The sequence below is a fragment of the Tasmannia lanceolata genome, unplaced genomic scaffold (assembly GCF_043159265.1).
Source record: "Tasmannia lanceolata isolate RefF3 unplaced genomic scaffold, GAP_Taslan_0.1 ptg000037l, whole genome shotgun sequence".
Classification (NCBI taxonomy): domain Eukaryota; kingdom Viridiplantae; phylum Streptophyta; class Magnoliopsida; order Canellales; family Winteraceae; genus Tasmannia; species Tasmannia lanceolata.
The window spans coordinates 49604873-49626611 of NW_027518714.1; the positions used below are offsets into that span (position 1 = coordinate 49604873).

The following is a 21739-nucleotide window of genomic DNA, read 5'->3' on the forward strand; positions in this document are numbered from 1 at the left end:
GGTTGCCCTCGCGAGGTGTACACCTTGCGGATCAGTCCATGGGGCATCTTGCTCCTTGGATGACCAAGCCCCAGCGCTTGGCGGATTGGTGCGTGGCATCGTCATGCCTCGTACTCGATGGACTTTGCATTAGGCCCCAAGGCCTTATGTTCGATGTACTCGTGATGCAGGCTGATCATGAGTGTGGGTATCTAGAAGCGCATGTCAAGATCTGAGCCAAGTAGCCTGTTGAACAGCTTAGAGTTTGTGTGCACATTTGAAGCATCAAGGGGTGTTGGAGTGTAGGGCCTTTAAAGCCTTGCACGATTGAAGGCTTGCCCTAGCATTTGTGCGTGTTGGGGCGCCGCACGGGTTATTCCGCTGCTCGAATATTTGGCCCGTGACACAAGCATTGGATTTACCTGGAACTTACCTCGTAGAATAGTGGTAAGTAATGTTTGGTTAAAAACCTCGTATGGAGAAAGAGAGGGGGGCATCGTTCCCAATAAATCCAAGCGAAAAACAACCCTTTTGTGGTTTTTTGCTTGGATTTTTTGGGAGGAGAAGAGGGTGACACATCGGCAGACATGGAATGATTAACCAGGAGACACTCCTGGTAGTCTCCAGGGAGTTCAATGTTATATTGGCAATCAAACAAGGGAGGGTTTTGCTGATGTGGCACCCAAATGCCAAGCAAAACCCCAAAGCCACACGCACGTATTTTTGGAGGTGGAGAGGTAGAGCTTCCAATCGCATACCTCGGTTTACCATGGGGCTATGGTATACCAAAAGCATAACTCTCGGTTCCAGTGGTGGAAATAGTGGAATGATGGAAGAAGTAATACCTTTCTTTGGAGGCAGGATTACCCTGATTAAGGCGGCCCTTTCAAATATGCCGGTTTACTTTATGTATTTATACAAAGTCCCGGCTGGGGTTGCAAAGAGAATTGAACAGTTTCAAAAAGACGTCCTATGTGAGGAAGGAGAGAAAAGCAATGAAAGGTGTGTAGACTGAAAGATCAGGAGTGATTGAGGATTGGGAGGATAAGATTAAGAAACAAAGGTTTATTGGGGAAATGGTTATGGAGGAATGGCGAGGAAAAAGATACACTTTGGCACAAAATTATAGGGGACATATATGGGCGGGGATGGGGGCATTGGGAGAGTAGGAACCCTAGTTAGGAATAGGTTTGGGTGTGTGGAGGTCCATTGTGTGTCCAAACCGTTGTACGAGCCATTAGTCAGGTTCAGTGTTTTTTTTTCTTTTTTTTGGCGGGGGGGGGGGGGGGGGGGGGGCGCTACATGGAGAGCGGGATGGGGGAATGGTGCAGGTGATCAAGCTTACAAAAAACCACAAAGATAGAGAAATGGAGAGTTTGTCCTCGCTTTTAGGTTGTTTATGATCCCAATATTGTTCACCTTTGTATCCTGATAATAGGGTCTAGACTCTCGACATAACTGGCTCATTTTCTGTTTGTTCTTTGTTTCACAAATTGGTCAGGATAGACATGGCAGGACCTAACAACAAGAAAAATCTGGCACTCACATGCTCCTACACGGGTGGTAGCTTATGCTTGGATGTTGGCAAAGAAGAAAATAAACACAAGTGATCGCCTAAATAGAAGATCGCTCACCCTAGCTAGTAGGTGCGTCATGTGCAAGCAGGAGGAGGAGACACTTGACCATGTGCTATTGCTTTGTCCCTTTGCATATTGGATATGGTAGGCAATCACTTGGAGTTTTGGGATTGCAGGGGCGTTCCAATGATCCATTGAAGCGATAGTCAAGAATTGGAATAGTGGACCATTTGGTACCGCAGGGCGAATTCTTTAGGGTATTGAGGGGCGCTTTGAGCTTTTATAATGAAAGGCATGGGTTTAAGTGCTGGGTCCTAGGTGGCAGTACCCAATAGGGTTATAAGGGTGTGTTGAGGGGGTTTAAATAGCTTAACTAGTGGGTCAGGTAGAGGAATCAATAAGAATAAGATATTTGTAAGTGGGTTTGGGCATGGTTTTAGCGTGGTGGGCCATGGGTAATCAGTAGGTATAGTGGCCCATAGGGTTGATGTTATTTCCCCACATCTATGATTAATCAAATATGAACTAAACACTAACATAGAGGACCAAAGAAAAAACAAAACATGACCATAAAAACAAGATAATCCGAATGCTAGATCATATAAGTCTCCCCTATGTGGGAAGAACTCGACTCCATTCAATAGATGTCTACAATGTGCTGATACGGGTCCTCATGAGCTCGTATAACTCTGCCACATCTATCCACGAGCACTTTATCAAAGGATGTCCTCACTAACGAACTAGATACCTCCAGTGAAATCCTCGGCATGTCTGGGCGTAACATCAATGATGCAAACTTTGTCATCCTTTGAAGGAGCTGCAATCCAAGATTTAATTTGTGACTGGATTTGTATATATCTTCAAATCCCCTCCCCTTCTTTCAAGTCACGGAATGTCTGGGCTCCCCAAGCCGATGGTTAGATCAAGCACAACTTTGATGGAAGTAACAAATTACTTGATCAGAAAGACATCTCGGTTCATATAGCTAGAGTGGGAGGTGTTCTTCAACCCTTATTCTCGAATTTTTATCTCTTATGAAAGTCCCAATGGGCTTGAGCTTGTTTTCTATATTGAAGCTAAAAAGTTATGGATTGAAGGAGATTCCCTCAACACAATTCGGAGGCTTAAGAGGGAGCCCTCCGCCTCCGTAAATATTGACTACTCTTTAGAGAGATGTTTGGTTTACTTAGGTCTATAGAATGCCTTCTCCCATATATATATATAAAAAAAAAACTCTTCCCCTGATTGATTGCCCAATTTGGGGGTGTCCTATTCTAGCTTGAGGATTTGGCATGAGATTCCTAAGTTGTAGCATATTGTGTTCTTTCTTTTCTTTGCTCCATGTAGATGATTTGGCTCTTCTTCTTTATGGCATCACTTATTCAATCATAATAATAATAATAATAATAAAAATAAAATAAAAAATAATAATAACAATAACAATAACAATAAAGGAAGTTCCACCAGAGGTTATCTCCATTCCAAGGAGCTTCTTTAGAGAGAAAGCCGTATCAAAAAATCGAACCTAGCTTCCTTCATTTGGTCTGTATCAAGATCGATTGGCCAATTTGGGGGTGTCGGGTGTCCTATTCTAGCTTGAGGATTTGGCATGTGATTCCTAAGTTGTAGTCTATTGTGTTCTTTCTTTTCTTTGCTTCATATAAATGATTTGGCTCTTCTTCTTTATGGCATCACTTATTCAATAATAATTATAATAATTATAATAAAAACAACAACAACAACAATAAAGGAAGTTCCACCAGAGGTTATCTCCATTCCAAGGAACTTCTTTAGAGAGAAGGCGTTTCAAAAAATCGAACCTAGCTTCCTTCATTTGGTCTGTATCTAGATCGATTGGCCGATTTGGGGGTGTCCTATTCTAGCTTGAGGATTTGGCATGAGATTCCTAAGTTGTAGTCTATTGTGTTGTTTCTTTTCTTTGCTTCATATCGATTATTTGGCTCTTCTTCTTTATGGCATCACTCATTCAGTAATAATAAGAAGAAGAAGAGAAAAATACTAAAAATTAAATAGAACTCTGTTAACATTAATGACTGGCCTCATCTTCTTAACTACTTGATTCTTCAAGTCCATCTTAGATGTTCCCCAATCATTTCTACAAGCATTATTTACTAATCCAAATCTGATTTTGAAACTTTCAAAATGCAATGCATGGTGAAAAAAAAATCCTAATGCAGCTGTATTGGTGAACACTGAAGCTCCATACAATCACATACAATAATTTATGAATGGTAATGCAGTTGAAAGAAAATTTGTAGAATAATCACCTGCCAATGGGTTTACACCTGCTAATTTATACAAGCGAGCAGTTTCAAGTTGTATTCTTTCCTGTGAATAGATACAAAAAGTTCATTCTCAGTTATCAACAACGGGAACTTATCTAATGAATTGCTTTAAAGTCAAGTCATGATTTTTTTTTATTTTTTATTTTTTTCAAGAATTCCCAAGTAGAAGTTAACCCTGATTTCTAGCAGTTTGCAAAACGAAACAATGAAAGCACAAACTATTAGTCACCAGACCATGAAATACTACAATATACAAGTAGCATTTCTCAAAACTACAGGACAAATATATTGTGATAGCAGGCCAAAAGTTTCAATGGAGTCGATGAATCTATGGCTGGACTACCATTCAAAAAAAAAAATCCATGAATCTATGGCTGGATAGACAGGCATACATGGAAGCGCAAGTGGATGGAATAATGCTACAAAACACTGCTAATTAGCTAGTCACTAGACCATATTACATACGAAGAAACATAACAGAATTACCATACATTAAGTACCGTTTAGGTCTTTATTATCTTCTAATAGTGTATAAATATAATCACAAGGTATCAACAATAAAGTTGGAATATTTTTGTTCTCAACAAATTTCACATGCATGAAAAAGATAATCACACACATAAAAAGTATTGAGATCAAATTTCCCTCCTGCGAGAAGAGGTTTTATTAATTTTGGTAGGGATCGTACACTTATGGCTTTATTAGCCTTTAATTACATTTCTTGAAGAAAGAAAATAACTCTGATTATCCATCAAGAGTTTCCCTATCTAAGTACAACTTTAATTAATTGTCCTCAAGAAAGATCTGATTTTTGTTAACAGATCCTTTCGGATGGAATTTCTTCATCTTCCCTTTGGGGAGCCGTATCTTTATCATCGCTCTCTCTCGGAAGAGAAAGGTCTTCTCCCTTTAGAGAGTCTCTGGAAGAGATCCTAAAGGGACCTTTAGAAAGTCTCTGAAACGAAATTCTAAAGGGATTTTGTCCATTCTCTAGAAGGAGAAAGGTCTTCTTTCGTTTGGAGAACTCGTCGTCTTTATCTTTTAGGGGGAAACCGCCGTCTTTATCATCTTTCTCCCGGAAGAGAAAGGTCTTCTCCCTTTAGGGAGTGTCTCTGGGAAGAGATCCTAAAGGGACCTTTAGAAAGTCTCTGGAAAGATATTCCAAAGGGATTTTCTTCTTTTTCCCGAATGATAAAGGTCTTCTTTCGTTTGGGGAAACCGCTGTTTTTATCTTTTGGGGGGCAATCGAAAAACCAACATCAAGCAACAGATAAATTGCAAATTTTGGGAGAAACTTAAATGGAAAGAATCCAAAAGTGTAGAATTCAAAACGGGGGCAGTCATCATATTTTGCACTTCAAAAAATTGAGTATAACCATAATCCTTCAGCATCACTGATACAAGAATTGAGGATATGCCCGATAAGACATCAGCCACAATCTCATCATATCTAACTTCTTTTGCAACTTGACCATTTCCTAGCTTTGGTGTTTTATCAGAGACATCAAAGTCATATTTTCAATAATAATACTTGATATTAAACCCATATAGGAAACATAGTTGGTTACTGCCAACTCATCCCTATCTTTAATTACACGATCTCCACTTTCTCTTTTTGGAACTGTTGTGGGTGCCACCTCATCCCTTATCCGGGATTCCACGATCACTTCCCCTTTGTGGGGAGTTAAACCTCCTCTTTTGAAACAAGGGTGACTTATTTCCCTTTTCGCGAGAGTTATTTGGTTCCCTTAAATTTAGGGATTTCTTTTCCCTTAGTCGTGGGCTCTCTTTTCCTCTTTTGAATTGAAGTATTTTAACTTTTACGTTTGTCCCTTTTACTTTTAGGAATAGCATGACGTATAACTACCCCGTTTTTCTTTTCTTATTTTACTAAGGGATTTTACTATTATCCCTTTTTTGTAAAATTTTGAGTCCAACAATTTTGAACATTTACTATTAGTAATACTTTTCCATGTACATTCCACACTTTTCTGTTTTCTGTTGCACTCATTGAAGTCCACATCGTTAAATTTCAAAAAATGCCAAATTCTTCCCAGGACCCAAATGGAGGAAGGATCACAATTTAAATCCAAGGCCATGGTTCATAAAACTTGCAGTAAAACTATTACCATGCGGGCAAAGTGTCCTGAAACTTCTTCAATCTCAAAAACGTCACCGAAATGTTATTTTTAAATTGTTATCATTCCTGGATTTGCAATCAAGGGTTTCTTAAATAAAGTTCAATTCTGGCCCAAGCTTTGGACACTTGAACGTTGAATACCTATTAGAGGGCAAATTAAGGACATTTTAGGGTTGGGAGAACAGTTCCCGATTAAATACATTGGTCTTACCCTCTTTCCAATATGTCACTGAAATGTTATTTTTAAATTATTATCATCCCTGATTTGCAATCTAGGGTTTCTTAATTAAAGTTCAAGTCTGGCCCAAGCTTTGGATACTTGGATGTTGAAACGCCTATTAGAGGCCAAATTAAGGATAATTTAGGGTTGGGAGACCAGTGCCGACTAAATACATTGGTCTTACACTCTTTCCAATATGTATGAGGGAGGAACATTTTCTTCCTCCAGTTGAGAATACTAGGTCAGAGCTTAGAGGTTGTAAAACCAATATCTATTGTCATCAGTTAGGCCGGAAGTTTACAAATCTATGACCAACTATCAAATTATTAGGTTCAATCACTTCCTCATACCCATGGTTTTAAATTTCGGTTTCGGACTCCGCCGAAAAAGATATTTTTGGCCGAAATTTCGGTAATTTCGTCCGAAATTCGTTAAAAAAATAAAAGCATTTTATCGAAATTGTCCGATATTTCAGATTTCGGTTGAAATTTAAAACCATGCTCATACCTTGATGAGCATTAGAAGAATAAAAAAGATATATGAGGACTATCAAGTCTGGCTTGAATTGAAGAAGCATGGTGTATGCAAATCAAAGTTCCAAAACAATGTAAATTGGAAGAACAGTTCCCGATTAAATACATTAAAACTAGTAGAGAACAAATTTAATATGTGTGTGTGTGTGAAAAGAGTTCCTACGCCCTAGAGTAGATAGCTTATATACTCAATGGGCTTAAAATACAGTGGGGGCCACATTGTTTGGGTGATCCAAAGCATTCATTTGATGGGCCCTCACATAGATAGGGTGTGCCCAAAAAATCAGCTCCATAGGATCATGCCAACCCTTAGATTTGTGGAGGTGCCCAAAAAATCAGCTCCATGGGATCATGCCAACCCTTCGATTTGTGCAGGCAAAAAAGGACGATTTTGCCTCCACAAATCGAAGTGTTGGCATGATCCTATGGAGCTGATTTTTTGGGCACACCCTATCTATGTGAGGGCCCATCAAATGAATGCTTTGGCCCCCACTGTATTTTAAGCCCACAGAGTAGATAAGTTATCTACTCTAGGGAGTAGGACCTCTTCTCTCTCTCTCTCTCTCTCTCTCTCTCTCTCTCTCTCTCTCTCTCTTGGTGTGTGTGTGTGTGTGTGTACACACACACAGCAATCTCCAAACTTACTGGAATTAATAAATAGAAATTGCAGCCAGTATTAAAGGAGAACTTACTGGGAAACTAGACGAGCAGTCACAAGGGCATTTTGAGTATCACAACAAAATAAATCAGATTCTTATTCGGAAAACAACATACAACATGTTTAAAGACCCTAGGAAATAAATTAAAAATTGACATCCCTATTTTGTAGAGCTAGAAAGTGATGAAGACTTCCCCCAAAACACCCTCGATGACTTACTACGGGACCCATTGAAACCCCCCTTGCCCCTTCTTTTCCGTTTCTTCTTTTTCCTTCTTTTTACTCTTCTACTCCATGATCTATGTTCTCAGTCAACTTGTAGGGCTTGGCTAGATCAAGAGTTGACCTTTGAAACAGAGCACCATCAAGAGAATGGGAACTGGGAAGATATAACAATCCAAAATAGAAGGTGGACTTGGATAAGGAAATTTGTTCGATGGAGTGATGCCCAGCTCTTGCTATACAATTCTGACGTTGGCTTAAAAAACATGAATCTCTTTGGGTGAAATAGGTTAAATCCATGTACTTGAAGCGTTCTAATCCATGGAATTAAAAATTGCAAAACATAGTTCTTAGGCATGCCAAGAATCACCCGTGTCTAGGACAACGGTAAACCTCATATTATAGAACATATTATGGGAGATGCCTCAGGAAACGTACACTGATGAATAGATACCTCAGGAAATACACATATGACGATATAATTATTTATGACAGGTTTGGAGTCCCAAAAATCATTAGGGAACTCGTGGAAACTTCCAACTGAAAAAATTCCTCAGCATGACCAGTGGACATATGTCTCAGCAGTTAATCTTCCAGCAGAGGATTTCAGATCAATTTATTTGGGTGCCAGATCCAAGCGATAAACCTTAAAAAAAAGGATCCAAGCGGCAACTACACATCCGAAAGAAGTTGGGACTTTTCAAATAAGAGAGCCAATGACGATTTGTTTTTTAGAACCAGAGGACAAATAAGACAAATACCAGGGAACAGGGGATGCCATAAGATTTTGGCCTGACCTTGGGATAGGTGATCAAAAACTCCAAGATCGATTCCCGGATTTATTCGGCCTAGCTACCAGCAAAGATGCAAGAATTTCTGACTATCTGAATCGGAATGGCGTTAATGGAAACGTATTCTGGGATATTAGACTCAGAAGAAATCTGAAGGACATGGAAATTCCAAGATTCTCGTCCCTCTTAAATATACTGTCGAATCATTAAATATCCATTAAATATCTCCGGTTGCTGCGGATAAATGGATATGGTGCCCTGACTCTCAAGGTATGTTTTCTGTCTGTTCTTTTTTCAGGAAAATAAATGAAGGATTGGAACCTGATTCAGATTATGCACGCGTTTGGCGTTTAAAGCGATGAGGATTCATGCTTGCAAACAGATGCGTTATGTGCCGTCATGAGGAAGTAACTCTCGACCATCTATTTGCTAATTGCCCTTTCGCCAACAGAATATGGATGGCTATATTCAGAGCATTCGGAGTGTCGTGGGTGACGCATAATCGCATATCTACAATTATTACCCACTGGGGAGGATTATTCAATGGGTGTCTTGGACATCTTATGTGGTCGGCGGTGCCATATGCGATCTTGTGGCACATCTGGACCGAAAGTAACTCCAGAACATTCAACGGCAAGGTCAGGTCCTGGCGATACACTCTGTTGGAAATTAAGCTAGCAATACTAGCTTGGGCCCGTAGAAACAGGGAAATCCCTTATTCTGTGGGATCTATTCTCAGAAATTGGAGCACGGTGGAGGACAAATGTCTCCCTGATATCACCGAGATGGGATCCACCTCCGGATGGTTGGTTAAAGATGAATTTTGATGGGAGCTATCTTGGGAATCCGGGGAGGACGGGAATCGGTGGGATATTGCGGAATTGTAACGGTCGCACTCTCATGACTTTCTTGGGACCGGCCGGGATATGTGACGCAAATGAGGCCGAGGTGAAATCTTTATTGGTTGGTCTTAAATGGTATGCAACCAATAGACCGGGGCCGTTGATCATCGAAGGTGACTCCTCCAATGCTTTTGGCTGGGCCAGGAATTCAGAAGGCGGTCCATGGCGTATGATTAGGGACCTTGTGCGGGATCCCCACCCTACGATTCAGCATCGATGGAGATCAGCGAACTCTGAAGCTGATATTCTGGCTAAAGAGGGGGTCAATTTACCTAACATTTGATTCATCACTCCGATTGAGTCGGGCATTGAAAGCCCTTAGGGCTTTTTGGCTGTTTTTCTATGTATCTTTTCATTTGGGGACATCTTGTCCCCGTCTCTGGCTGTATGGTGATTCTCAATTAATAAAAGTTAATTTTCAGGAAAAAAAAAAGACAAATGCTATCTGGTTTTCAGGCTACATCCCAGATCACAATCTACTCTACCATGAGGAAAGACCCCAAATATGTAACTCTTCCACGAAGATTGGTATCTTAAGTAATAGAGCATGCTACATATATATGAGGGAGACAGAAAAATAAGCTGACACTTGCTATACTCTTGTTCGTAATATTATTGGGTTTGACCTATGATCTGTGGACAGGGATTCGTGTGTCTAGTGTTGACACAGATACGAGGTGTCCGACAAGGCGACCCATAGAAATCTAGAAATGGGGGCATGCTCATACGCATGTTACATATAAAATTACTGAATACTAATCTAAATTTGCAACAAAATAAATACAGTATTCATTAAAAAAATTAAAAAATAAATCTAAAAAAAACATAAGATAATCAAATTACAATGCATTTATCAATCTCATCTCGTTATCTTCTGTCCCCAGTATGCATCAATAAAAGAAAGAGAGACCAATAGGATAAAAGGGCGGCCTAGTGCACGAGGCTCCCGCCATTGCGGGGTCTGGGGAGAGCTAGATGTACGCAGCCTTACCAATAGGATAAAAAGAGAGACCAATAGGATACAGTAAATATATTTTTAGAAGATTGTTTTCTTAGCATTTTAGGTTTAGGAGAGGGTGGATAACAACACATATTAGTTAAAGAAGAGTTAATAATAAAAAGACTTAGTGATAAAAGAGGAGGTAAACACAATATTCGATAATAAATAGTATTTCACTTGACATGGTACAATAACATCTCAATGTGTCCACATTAAGTCTGACAGTTCTAGCAGTATGTTTACAAGTGTCGAAAGGGGTGTCGATAAGTGTCAGACACACATTTGCTGAAAATTCAAAGTGTTGGCTAAATCATAGGATTTAACACTCCATCCTACCTCACTTCAAAATTGCAACATGGCTAAAAACACTTCTTGAAGAATCCGAATGGATCCAGCACAAATAACAAGAGTTTCAAGTTAGGAAGGCATTATTATGCTAATACTTGACACTTTCATCAAAGCCAATGTCAGAATGATTACAAGCACAAAAATAAAAGAGATCCTAAAGATATCAATCATCCTTGACATCATCACCAAAGTCGCAGACTCACATCTATCAATGCAGAGAATGTGACTGCGGAAAATACGGAAATCTGCTCAATTTCAAATTGTAATGTGAAGCTGGAAACCAGAAAAGTCAAAATCAGTAGCTGGGACAGGCCACTTTATGATTGCATTAAAGAATGTTTAAATGCTCATCAAAAACACGTTTTTTTTTTAATCTTTGTTAAAAGATAAAACCATGCTGTTTTCTACTAGGAGCTTCTGTCTGAGACTGAATCTAAGATGACAAAGTATTTCTCATTTTCTCTAAGTCATGTTAAATATGCGTACATAACAGCATTCGTGTAACTATTCACATTGCAAGTATGAGAATGTAAGAGAAAACCAGTACGAACCTGATCTCCAGCATAGAGTTGTTGAATGGCTTTTATTTGGGGCTGCAAAGATCGCATTGCCATTGCAGATTCAACCTGTCATTACTGTAAATTTTAGCTAAAAATTTAGCTAGATAAGGAGAACATTCTTCAAGCTGATTTGAACATTAAGCAAAAGAGATTCACCAATAAAATCATGTAAAAATTAAACAGTTTTGAATGGAGATAGATATTCGATATGTAAAAATTAAATAGTTTTGAATAGAGCTATATGTTGGATCTGTTTAACATCATATGGATATACAACAGAAATGAGATCATAAAAAGAAGGTTGGAAGCAGATACTATACAGCAATGAAATTACCTTTCTGCTAATTTTTTTAAAAAAATTAAAAAATTCTAAAGGATAAAAGATGAAAAACCACAGATTAGATCAATAATGGAATAGAAATGTTCCAAATCCTAGAAAAGATAAATTATCTGAAGTTTATTCAAGATACAGAAAACAATCAAAGCATTCGTGCAACAGAAAGACTACACTAGAATGAAGGACGTAACCTTGCAAGTACAAATCTCCCCATGGAAAATCCCACCAACATGACTTTTCCACACGAATTGGACATAAATATATAAACTTACGAGGAATGAAGTATCAGCTACTTCTCAATATAAGAGGAATGAATGCATGTATGTTAGCAAGCACTTCATCAGATTCTCCATCCTTACTGTAAAAAGACTTGCACCCTCTAAGAAAGGAATTCTAACTCCCTCGGAAATGGAATTCATGAGCACCAAAAATGGGACGCATTACTGTAATTTAACACATAAGAAAATAAAAATCATGTTAAATCTTTTAATGGTTATATTGGTTATGATAACCATAAAGCACCAATAGTTGTTGTAGAACTTTGAATAGAAGGTCCAAGGTATATCTTATGAGCGTTCCTTCTACTGTTCATTAAGGCATCCCACAACAGTCTCTTCAAAGAAAAATGTTGATAAAAATTAGATGCTCCAGCTTCCTGTTGGCGCTCAAAAAACACCCATATACGTCCTCCTTCCAGCTGCCAGCAGGACTGCTCAATTTGGGTCAATACTGAGTTACTGGAGATGGTATCAACCAAGGTTGCCAGAGCGGGAATCGAAGGCTCCCAGTGAAGAATCCTGCTCAAGGTTGCCAGAGCGGGAATCAAAACGGGAATCGAAGGCTTCCAGGGAAGAATCCTGCTTCCTTGGTATCAACTAATATTATATTATTCTTCTCTTGACAAATAAGATTATATGCCTCAATATCTACTATGAAACAATCCATATTTTGTAATGCAGTCCTCTGAGCCTGGACCATCTGGGACCAGATACTGAGGCCCTTCAACTTGGTCTTCAGATTTATATGTTCAGCTAGGTTTTGGATTTCCATGACCAACTGGATTTCTTGAACATCATTACATGGACCAACAACAATCCAGAGCCTCCTAGGGCTCTTAGCCATGTTTTTCTATGAGCCTTACATTCCGGTATGAAAATTTTGAAAATTTACCCACCCCATAGAGAATCAAGCTCAAAAGGAAATACAAAAAAAACAAATTGGAACCATTCAAAAAAAAAAAAAAACCACAAATAAATTTGGAGTTGATTTGTGGATGGCATGTATGAAGAAAATGTTGTTCCCTACTTGTATCCCTTGGTGTATAGAAAGGCGGGCTCTCATATTTCTAACCCCTTTAGTTTTTGCATATAAAATAAACTTCTATTGCTAATCATTAAAACAAGTCATTTCGAGAAGCTACAGCTTATTTTTGAACTCAAAATGGGCCCAAAAAGAACTATAGATTTCGTGTTGCTTTCGACAGTGCATTAACTATCGAAAACACTATATGGATTTCAATAGTTATTGAAGTAGTATCCTAAAGATTCAACAAACATACCTGTTTCTTTGACAGAGGAAATGTGACAGCCTTAACAAGAACTGTTAGGAGAATGATTGCAAAACCATAAGAATATGGAATGTGCAAGGCCGAAAGCCCATCCTTCAAAACCTGGAATAGATTCAAGTTGTTGGTGTCAAAATTCAAAAAAATAAAAATAAATAAATAAATAGCACGAAACAAAAGCTTTCTTCAATAGAACATTGAAGATAAGCCTTTCCTGGGTACCACATCGCATAATGAGTGGGTGCAAGAGAATCTCATATTATGAATTGGCTTTGAAATAGTATGGATCCTTTAATTAACAGTAACATTATATTCCTTAACACTACTAAAGAGATTTGGGATTCCCTATGTGAGATTTTTTTGCGTAGGTAAGCTGGGATCGAACCTGAGATCTCAAGGTTGAGAAACAAAGCCTCAACCGCTGAGCTACAGGCCCAACCCATCCATGTGAGATTTATGCATTTGATACGATTTTACGTTTGGCAAGTGGTGTGGTGAGTCCTCTTTTTCCGTTCGTTTCCCGAATCTTTTTGCTATTGCAGTTAATAAGGAGGCGTGGGTTTCGGACTACATGGTTCACAGGGACAACGGGATAGCCTGGAATTTCAATTTCAAGAGACTCTTTTTTGATAAGGGAATTTAGGAGGGCAGCTAGGATTTTAGAGTTGCTTGATGCGCAGTACATTAGTAGTTCTGGGGTGGATACGAGGGTTTGGATTTGGTGTAAATCTGAGGAATTCAGTGTCAAGTCTTTTTATCAGCAGCTCACTCCTTGCATGGGATCTCTGCAGGCGGCTAAAGTTTGGACCATTCCAGCTCCTCCTAGGGTATGTGCTTTAGGTTTGATGGCAGTTCTAAACAAGATCATTACCGTTAATCATCTCAGGAGTTGGAATATGTTGATTGTGGATCACTGTGAACTTTGCATTGAGGCAAGGGAGACAGTTGATCATCTCCTCCTGCATTGTAAGTTTGCTCGACTAGTTTGGAGTAGGATTCTTCAATGATTTGGGCTTGAATGGGTGTTTCCCACTCATTTGTCGGAGGTTGTAAGTAGTTGAGGCTTTTCCCCATGGTGAAAGAAAGGTAAGGTGCTCTGGAAGCTATCTTTGTTGGCTACGATCTTGACGATATGGAAGGAAAGAAATGCTCGAGTGTTCAAAGGCGTGGAAAAAAACCCTCATCATATTTCCACTATGGCGATTGCATTGACCATTTCTTGGTCTAGATCCCTCCCTAGTATGAAGTTCATTTCGAGTCATGATCTATGGTATGGTTGGAGGGAGGTATGTTATAGCAGCGATCGAGTAAACCAGAGTGGCCCTCAATGGGCCCCTCCACCCGCCGGTTTTCTCAAAATTAATTTTGATGGATCTAGCTTCGGCAATCCTGGACTTTCTGGGGTTGGTGGTGTCCTTAGAGACGAGGTGGGGGTCACAGTGTGGTTTTACGGACTCTAATGAGGCGGAAATCAGCGTGGCTTTGCAGGGCATTAGGCTAGCGGAGTCTATCGACTTGGCTAAGCTTATAGTGGAGGGAGACTTGCTTAACGTCATCGGGTGTCTACAAGGGAAAAAGTTGGTCCCTTGGAGATTTGGGAGTTGGATGGATGAGATTAGGGACCGTATTAGAGGGGCAAATGTAATCTTCCAGGATGAAAAAAGATCTGCAAATGAGGAGGCAGATAAGCTTGCAAGGGAAGAAGCAGGGAAACAAGAGCTCGAGTTATTCGATTTTTCCCCCCTTCATATTCTTTTGTTTGTTCTTTTTCATTTGTTTTAGTCGTCCTTCTCGGTTGGTTTTGTATATTCTTTTCCACTATTAATGATATTTAGTCATTAAAAAAATGAATAATTTATGTATCTATCAATTATACCAAGAGATATATGTCTTCCAATAAGGGGGCCGAAGTGCTAGAGTATTATGCTACTCTAGAAGGAATGTGGGAGGAACTTAATGTGTATCAAAATTCTCATAAGTGATTTATCCACTCAAAGTTAACAACTTGAAGAGTTTAGAGAAATCAAATTTCTCTTTCGATAGAGATATGATTAAGAACTTCTCGAGGCATTGATTTTTGTGCTACCCTCATTGAATGGTATTGTTGCTAGTATTAAAAAAAATTCCTTTGAGGAACTTTATCTACTGATCCTTCAGGGGATTGGTCTGCACTCATTACACCATGGAGTCTTGTGTTGGTCGTTGTGCTAAATGCATGAGTCTTGTGTTGGTTGTTGTGCCAAATGTTGAAGAGGTAATCGTGGAGGTTGTGGGCCCTTTGGTGGCGAGATTTAGGGTGAGGTGGTGACAGACAACCTGAGCCACTAAAATGAACTCGCTATGGTCTAACAAATCATGATTGATACTTCTTAAGATATACATGGTGCACTAGCATGGGCCAATCAAGTAACCTCTCATGAAGATGGAAAGGATACATCTGATTTGGATTTACCTCTTCTTTTCAGTAGTCTACTTCCACTGATAACACAATAACTCTCACATGTGAAGAACATCAACAATTGATGAGAAGTGAAGTCAACAATTTTGTTAGGTCCCTTCAGCTTCCAATACAAAAAGAGCCAATACCGGTACTTCTTTTTCTTTCTCCGATGTCATCTGCTCCCTCAGTCATTGACTTAGGAGCCTCATATCATATTAACGGTGGCATAGGTGAGTTCACTTTGTTAAACAAGCCTTCTTCATCTAGCTTTGTCAATTAGGAGATGGCAGCATATCAAATATCACTGGAGTTGGTCTACATACATCCTAGATCTAGTATATCTCTATCATCTTTGTTATTTGCTCCTAACTTTCCTTTAGTCTTATGTCTAAGTAAAATAACCATTCATTAACATTTTATCCATCACACTGTGTTTTTTTATGATCATAAGATAAAGAGGAAAATTACGAGTATTGCACTTCAAGGTGATGTTTCACCTTACCACATGCATTTTCAATCAGGTCATCACTCTGTTTTTTTCTGAATAGCTCAGGTCATCACTCCTTTAAGAGTCTGAAAATCATGGTTCCTTCTCTATCTTTTTTGGTAGTAAGCATCATAAGTTTTCATTTCCTTCTCGTTTGGAAAATCGTCGAATTGTTCCATTTTATCTAGTTCAATCAAACGTTTAAGGTCTTTGTTGTATCACAAGTTTAATGAGATTAAATCAAATTAACTTGGATACATGAACTTTTCTACTTCGGTTAGATTTTAAAACATTACCTAAATTTTAATCCAATTTTTTGTGGAGATTTTTGAAGTATATTGGAGAGAACCCCCAACATCCATATCACCATTTATACGTAGATTCATGCCACATGCTTCCAAAAACAATTTCAAGCATTGTCTTGGAGATGTTCATGCCATGCAAGCTCAAATACTGAAATATTTCCCAGTAATTTTTGACAAACACGCCTTAACCAACGTAGTCCATTCTATTTGAGATTGAAGAACTGAAACTTGATACTAGCAACCCAATGGCATGAAAGAGCCCCATAAAGAGAGTCAGGAATATTCAACTGACATGTGACCCCATGTCATTAGATAATTATAAACAACACCAAAGATGCACAATCAATCAGCCAAGGAGTTGTCTTCCATATAGATATGGGACACCCAAATCGCAACTCCATGATAGGGAGATCTTGAATTGGAGCATGATATTGTTCCATAAAGCTAACACCTTTGCCTCAATATAATGGATTGTGCTTGTTGGACAAGCATATGCAACTAATCCATTTGCATTAGTTGTTTCTACACCACAACTAGCATGATGAATCCATCCTTCTTGACCAAGGACTTCTTTACTACCACCATGAACCATCCAGAGGAGGGGTCGTTAAACAAGATTATTAGCATTACTGACCCAAATTGATACATAACAAAATTTTGAAGATTGGGAACTAGAAAATATAACCTTATTACCATATATAACCAGGGCTAATGCTTAGAGTGATTCCAACCAAGTTTGCGAGACAAAAAAGTCAATACCTGAGGAACTCGTCTTGATTTTCCAACAAGCTCATTGTTAATTACTCTCTACTACCAAAACAACTTCAAGTTGAGCACCTAATCAAGGAAGGATACCAATGTGACGCAAAACCAAATCTATCCACCTTTCAGCAAAATATGTATGATTCCTTATACCCATTGTCAAACTCCACCACATTTTTTTGTATGGTTTTTCCATGCCTACATTTAAATAATCTCATCATCATTTCGTGCCCATGAACCTACGTAACCGAAACAAGCCTATATGGGTTTCAGGGACTCTAACAAGGTAAGAACCCATTATGCACACAGAATGAGTTGTTTACCCCAATCGTTTCCGTTTGAACTTTGGAGGCTAACGAAACAAAGAACTAAATGGTGATTGGTCAAGAATACAGTTTAAAGATAATGGGTCTGGGCCTCAACTCCTCCCTATAATTTGTTATTTGCTTTCCTTGCTAAGCATCATGTGCATAGTTTATATCATTTACTTCTGTAATAAATAACTGATTTTAAAAAGATGTAGTCCCCAAACATGCTTACCAATTGACGGATCCAGAAGTCAAGTTTAACTACTCCAACAGACATAAGATCAATAGAAATTAATCACTCTGTGAGGATCAGAATTAACAATAAATCATCCCAGAAAAATTTAAATGATGAACGAATAGTATATCCTATATATTTAAATGATTATAACCAAATCTACTTCAAGAAATGGAATAGCTCACCTATGTCACCGATAGAAATAGATTCCGCCATTTCACTGATTCTAACCGATAGCTATGCAATTTAAAAGGTGAGGAAGCCTTGAATTATTCAATATTTTAGATTTTTGAAAAATAAATTTTCTCTAACATGTTTGTGAACTGTTGAAATATTTTCATTGATTAAGAAACAAGAGGTGAGGAAATATTGAGAAAACATTTAAGATAGTTGATTTTTTACTATAGCAACAAAACATATCTATAGTTTTTAAGAGCAATAAAAATAAATAACAGCGGTAAAAACTACTTTGATCTTTGACGGCGATACGTATTTAGGGTTTCTAAGAGTAGTAAAACTGAAGTAAATTTGGACACATAATGATTATATAAAATGGCTTTCTTGATAATTAATCTCTTAATCCATCTTGTATATCTTGTATATACAGCAACTAGACGTATCTTTTTAATTCGATTCGTAGGACGTATAATTCTATTTATGGATAATGCTTTTTATAATGAATCCTTTTTTGGCAATTACAGAATGCAATCACCGAAAATTTTGCAATCCAATAAGCAAGGGTTCGCGGGCGAATATTGACTCTTTAAAATATGCTTCATTCGTAGGGTCAACCAATAAATAAATGAGTTATTGGCTTGATTTTTCATCTCACCCAATGAATCATTAGGATTCGTTTTCAATAGAATCTTATGTGCTTTCATCCAGATACCATTAAAAAAAAAGAGAATCTTATGCAGTCACAGGTTCCGTCGTTCCCATAACTTTTCTAATAGGATCTGTTTGGATGCCACAGGCAATGCATCCTCGGACAATTTCCAAGCAAAAATATCACTATTTTCAACTTTATGGTGCTTGATTGCCAATGTAGCGACGAAATCTCTAAAAACTACTAGAAAAGAAATTGGTGTAATAATTGCTTGTCTGGTGACATGGCATCACATATCTTTCCATATGAAATAACCCAAAAAGAAATTTCATAGGTAATCAATCTCCCTCCCTCCCTCCCTCTCTCTGGTTAATTTGATATCGAAACAGGGACTTTACTTGGACTAACTTACCAGGGTTTTAAAATCCTACCACCCCCACCCCCCCCACTCTATGGACTTTACTTGCCCAAAGAATGCTTAAGCATCTAATTGTTAGGTCTGAACTCCGCAGTGCAGCTCCCAATTTCATCTGCTCCCGAGTCAATCTCCTCAAACTCTATTGACTCAAGGCTCTTTAGTATTTTCATTATTCCTACAAACCGGATTCATCTGCTCATTCCTTATTTCCAAGACTAGTAAAACTGAAGTAAATTTGGACACATAATGATTATATCAAATTCTAGTAAATGTAAAGACAAACCCAATTAAAAAACTGTACAAAAACACAATCTCTGATCAAATAAGAGCTCAAATTCTAAATCAACTGACCTTCAAAACACTCTCAAGATAATTCGTAATCCCAGAAAGCCAATCACCACTCTGTTTTGAGTCTGAAGAGATTGCAGCATCGGCTATCATATAAAGAGCTCCTTCAGCTTTACCTAAAAGTTCTTTGATTAAACCCTCGGCAATTTCAGGATTTTGAAATGAAGGGCTCGGATGAAACCTAACCATGACAGAATCCCCAATTCTGAGGTTAGATTTCTTCTTGAAGAAGCTGTGGGTTTGTGGGTATAAAGGGTTTGAAGGTCTGGTTCGTTGGGTAATGGGGGAGAGAATGAGAGGGTGAGGTTGGGACAAGAGAAATGAAGCCATTTTTTTGTGAGAAAAAGGAGGAGAACAAAAAGAGTGATTTTTTCTGTTCTTGTTTTGAGTATGATTTTATAGAGGAGGAGGGGGGTGTTTTTGTTTGGAGGGTGGAGAGAGGGAGAGAAAATAATGAGCATCTTGAGTGCCATTTTGGTCCCACTTGAAATTTTATTAATAGATCCAATTTGGATTGAGTCCACCGATAATATATCTTGGTGGTGAGTAATTCAGATTCTTTTATGGGCCGGTTCATTTTTAGGGCTGGCAATTAAACCCGCGAAAATGGGATCCGATCCGTTCCGCCCCGCCCTGCCCCTGCAGGGAGTGGGGAATGGGGACTCCCCGATTTAAGCGGGGACAGGGCAGGAATGGGGATTAAAAAAAAAATTGTGAGGCCCCATAATTCCCGTCTGTAATTTACATAAATATCTCTATATATCTTTCCATAAAGTGTTATATTTTAGTTTAGAACTTTGGATTCTTATTTAATAATTGTTTAATTAGATTAAAAAGAGTAAAAATTGTTATTATAGCAGGGATGGGGAAGGGAATTTTCCCCCATAGTGTGTGGGGGGGCGGGAAGGAAGATTAGATTTTCCCCATGGAGCGGGGATAGGGAATCCCCACCATCCTCGAAGTGGGAATGAGTACGGGGAATGCAACATCCGGTCCCGCCCCACCTCGCTGCCATGCCCAATCATTATCACAGTACTCTTTGAATTTTACATTAAGGGGCCGTTTGGATACCCGGATTTTAGAATCCAGGTTTTAGTTTGAAAACAGTGTAAAAGAGGATTCATGATCAAGTTATGCTATCCTGACAATGTTTCTTGGATTTTAGGTAAGAAATTAAGGTTTTAGAAATCTCTCCCCCATCTGGAGATTTTTAAAACGTAGAAATATGAGATGATCTCCTGCTCTCTTGCCGTCGGACAGAAGGGCGAGAAATCTGAAAACAATGGCTGGTCTCTTTCTTCTCTCGTCTCCCATCTACAATTTTCTGGAAATCCAAGATTGTAAAATCAGGGTATACAAATGACCCCTTAGTCTGGGTTCAAATCTATTTCAAATCAGACCTTTCATCGGAGTGTTCTAGGTACTACTAACATTCAGGTCTTAATACTGATTTATTTCAAATGGGACCGTTTAATGGAGTGTCCTAGGTCCTACTTACATTCGGGTCTTAATCCTGATTTATTTCAAATTAGACCATTTATTGGATTGTCCTAGGTCGTACTGACATCCGGATCTTGATTTCTCTGAGTCTAGGTCTGATCTATTTCAAAATAGACCTTCCATTGAAGTATTCCAGGTCATACTTACATTTGGACCTTAATCTTTATCTATTTCAAATTGGACCATTTCTCAGGTATCCTAGGTCCTACTTAGATTCGGATCTTACTTTCTAAGCCCAGGTCCTGATCTATTTCAAATCAGACCGTTTATTGTAGTATCCTATGTCCTACTTATGTTGGACACAATTAAAAGTCAAGGCTAAGATACATAAAAGAGAAGAAACTGATATTCGTTATTGAAACAAAAAAAAAAAAAAACGAAAATGAAATAATGCTTTCAGTTTTGAGTAGGGTCTTTTTATGTTTCACAAATGCATAAATGAAACAAAAAATGTGAAGAATATTTTTGTATATTGCAACATCTATTCGGATTTAGAACCCTCCATCGAATTTCGTAGATATACTTAAGATCACGATTTGAAATAATTTTGGACCTTAGGATATTGATCCAATGGATATCGTCAGATAGAGCTATGGTGCCTAAAACCTGTCTATGAATTTTGGGTCCATTGGACCGTATGAGTCCATTGATACCCGTAGTCCCTGTTCATTTAAGATTATGTCAACCGATTATGGGTATGAAACCTATTTTTGGACTCAAAATTACATTTCAATTTGAGTCCAATAATCAGTTTAGCACTCACAATCGGTTGTCATAATCATAAACAAAGAGGCCCTTAATGTCTCTCTGTTTTCTTTTTTAACAATAAAAAATACTCACTATTGAATGTTAGAACCCACAATTAACATGAGTTTTGACCCATTAGATATCCGAAGCAATGCCTCTCAATTGGACGATTAAAATTAATCAAAGGTGGGAACCACTTTGTATTGTGGGCCCGCCTTATATTGTA

The 21739-nt window shown here is 38.4% G+C and overlaps 1 protein-coding gene across 1 annotated transcript in view; it reads right to left on the reverse strand.

Moving 5' to 3' along the window:
• Positions 1-19692, reverse strand: part of LOC143860662 (ALBINO3-like protein 1, chloroplastic) — a 33236-nt gene extending 13544 nt beyond the window's left edge. The window contains exons 1-4 of the mRNA XM_077371430.1: positions 19270-19692; positions 13132-13242; positions 11228-11302; positions 3845-3905 (exon numbers count right to left, since the gene is read on the reverse strand). Of these exons, the coding sequence (XP_077227545.1) occupies positions 3845-3905; positions 11228-11302; positions 13132-13242; positions 19270-19596 (574 nt within the window). The 5' untranslated portion in view covers positions 19597-19692. The remainder of the gene's footprint in view (positions 1-3844; positions 3906-11227; positions 11303-13131; positions 13243-19269) is intronic.
• Positions 19693-21739: the final 2047 nt, after the last annotated feature.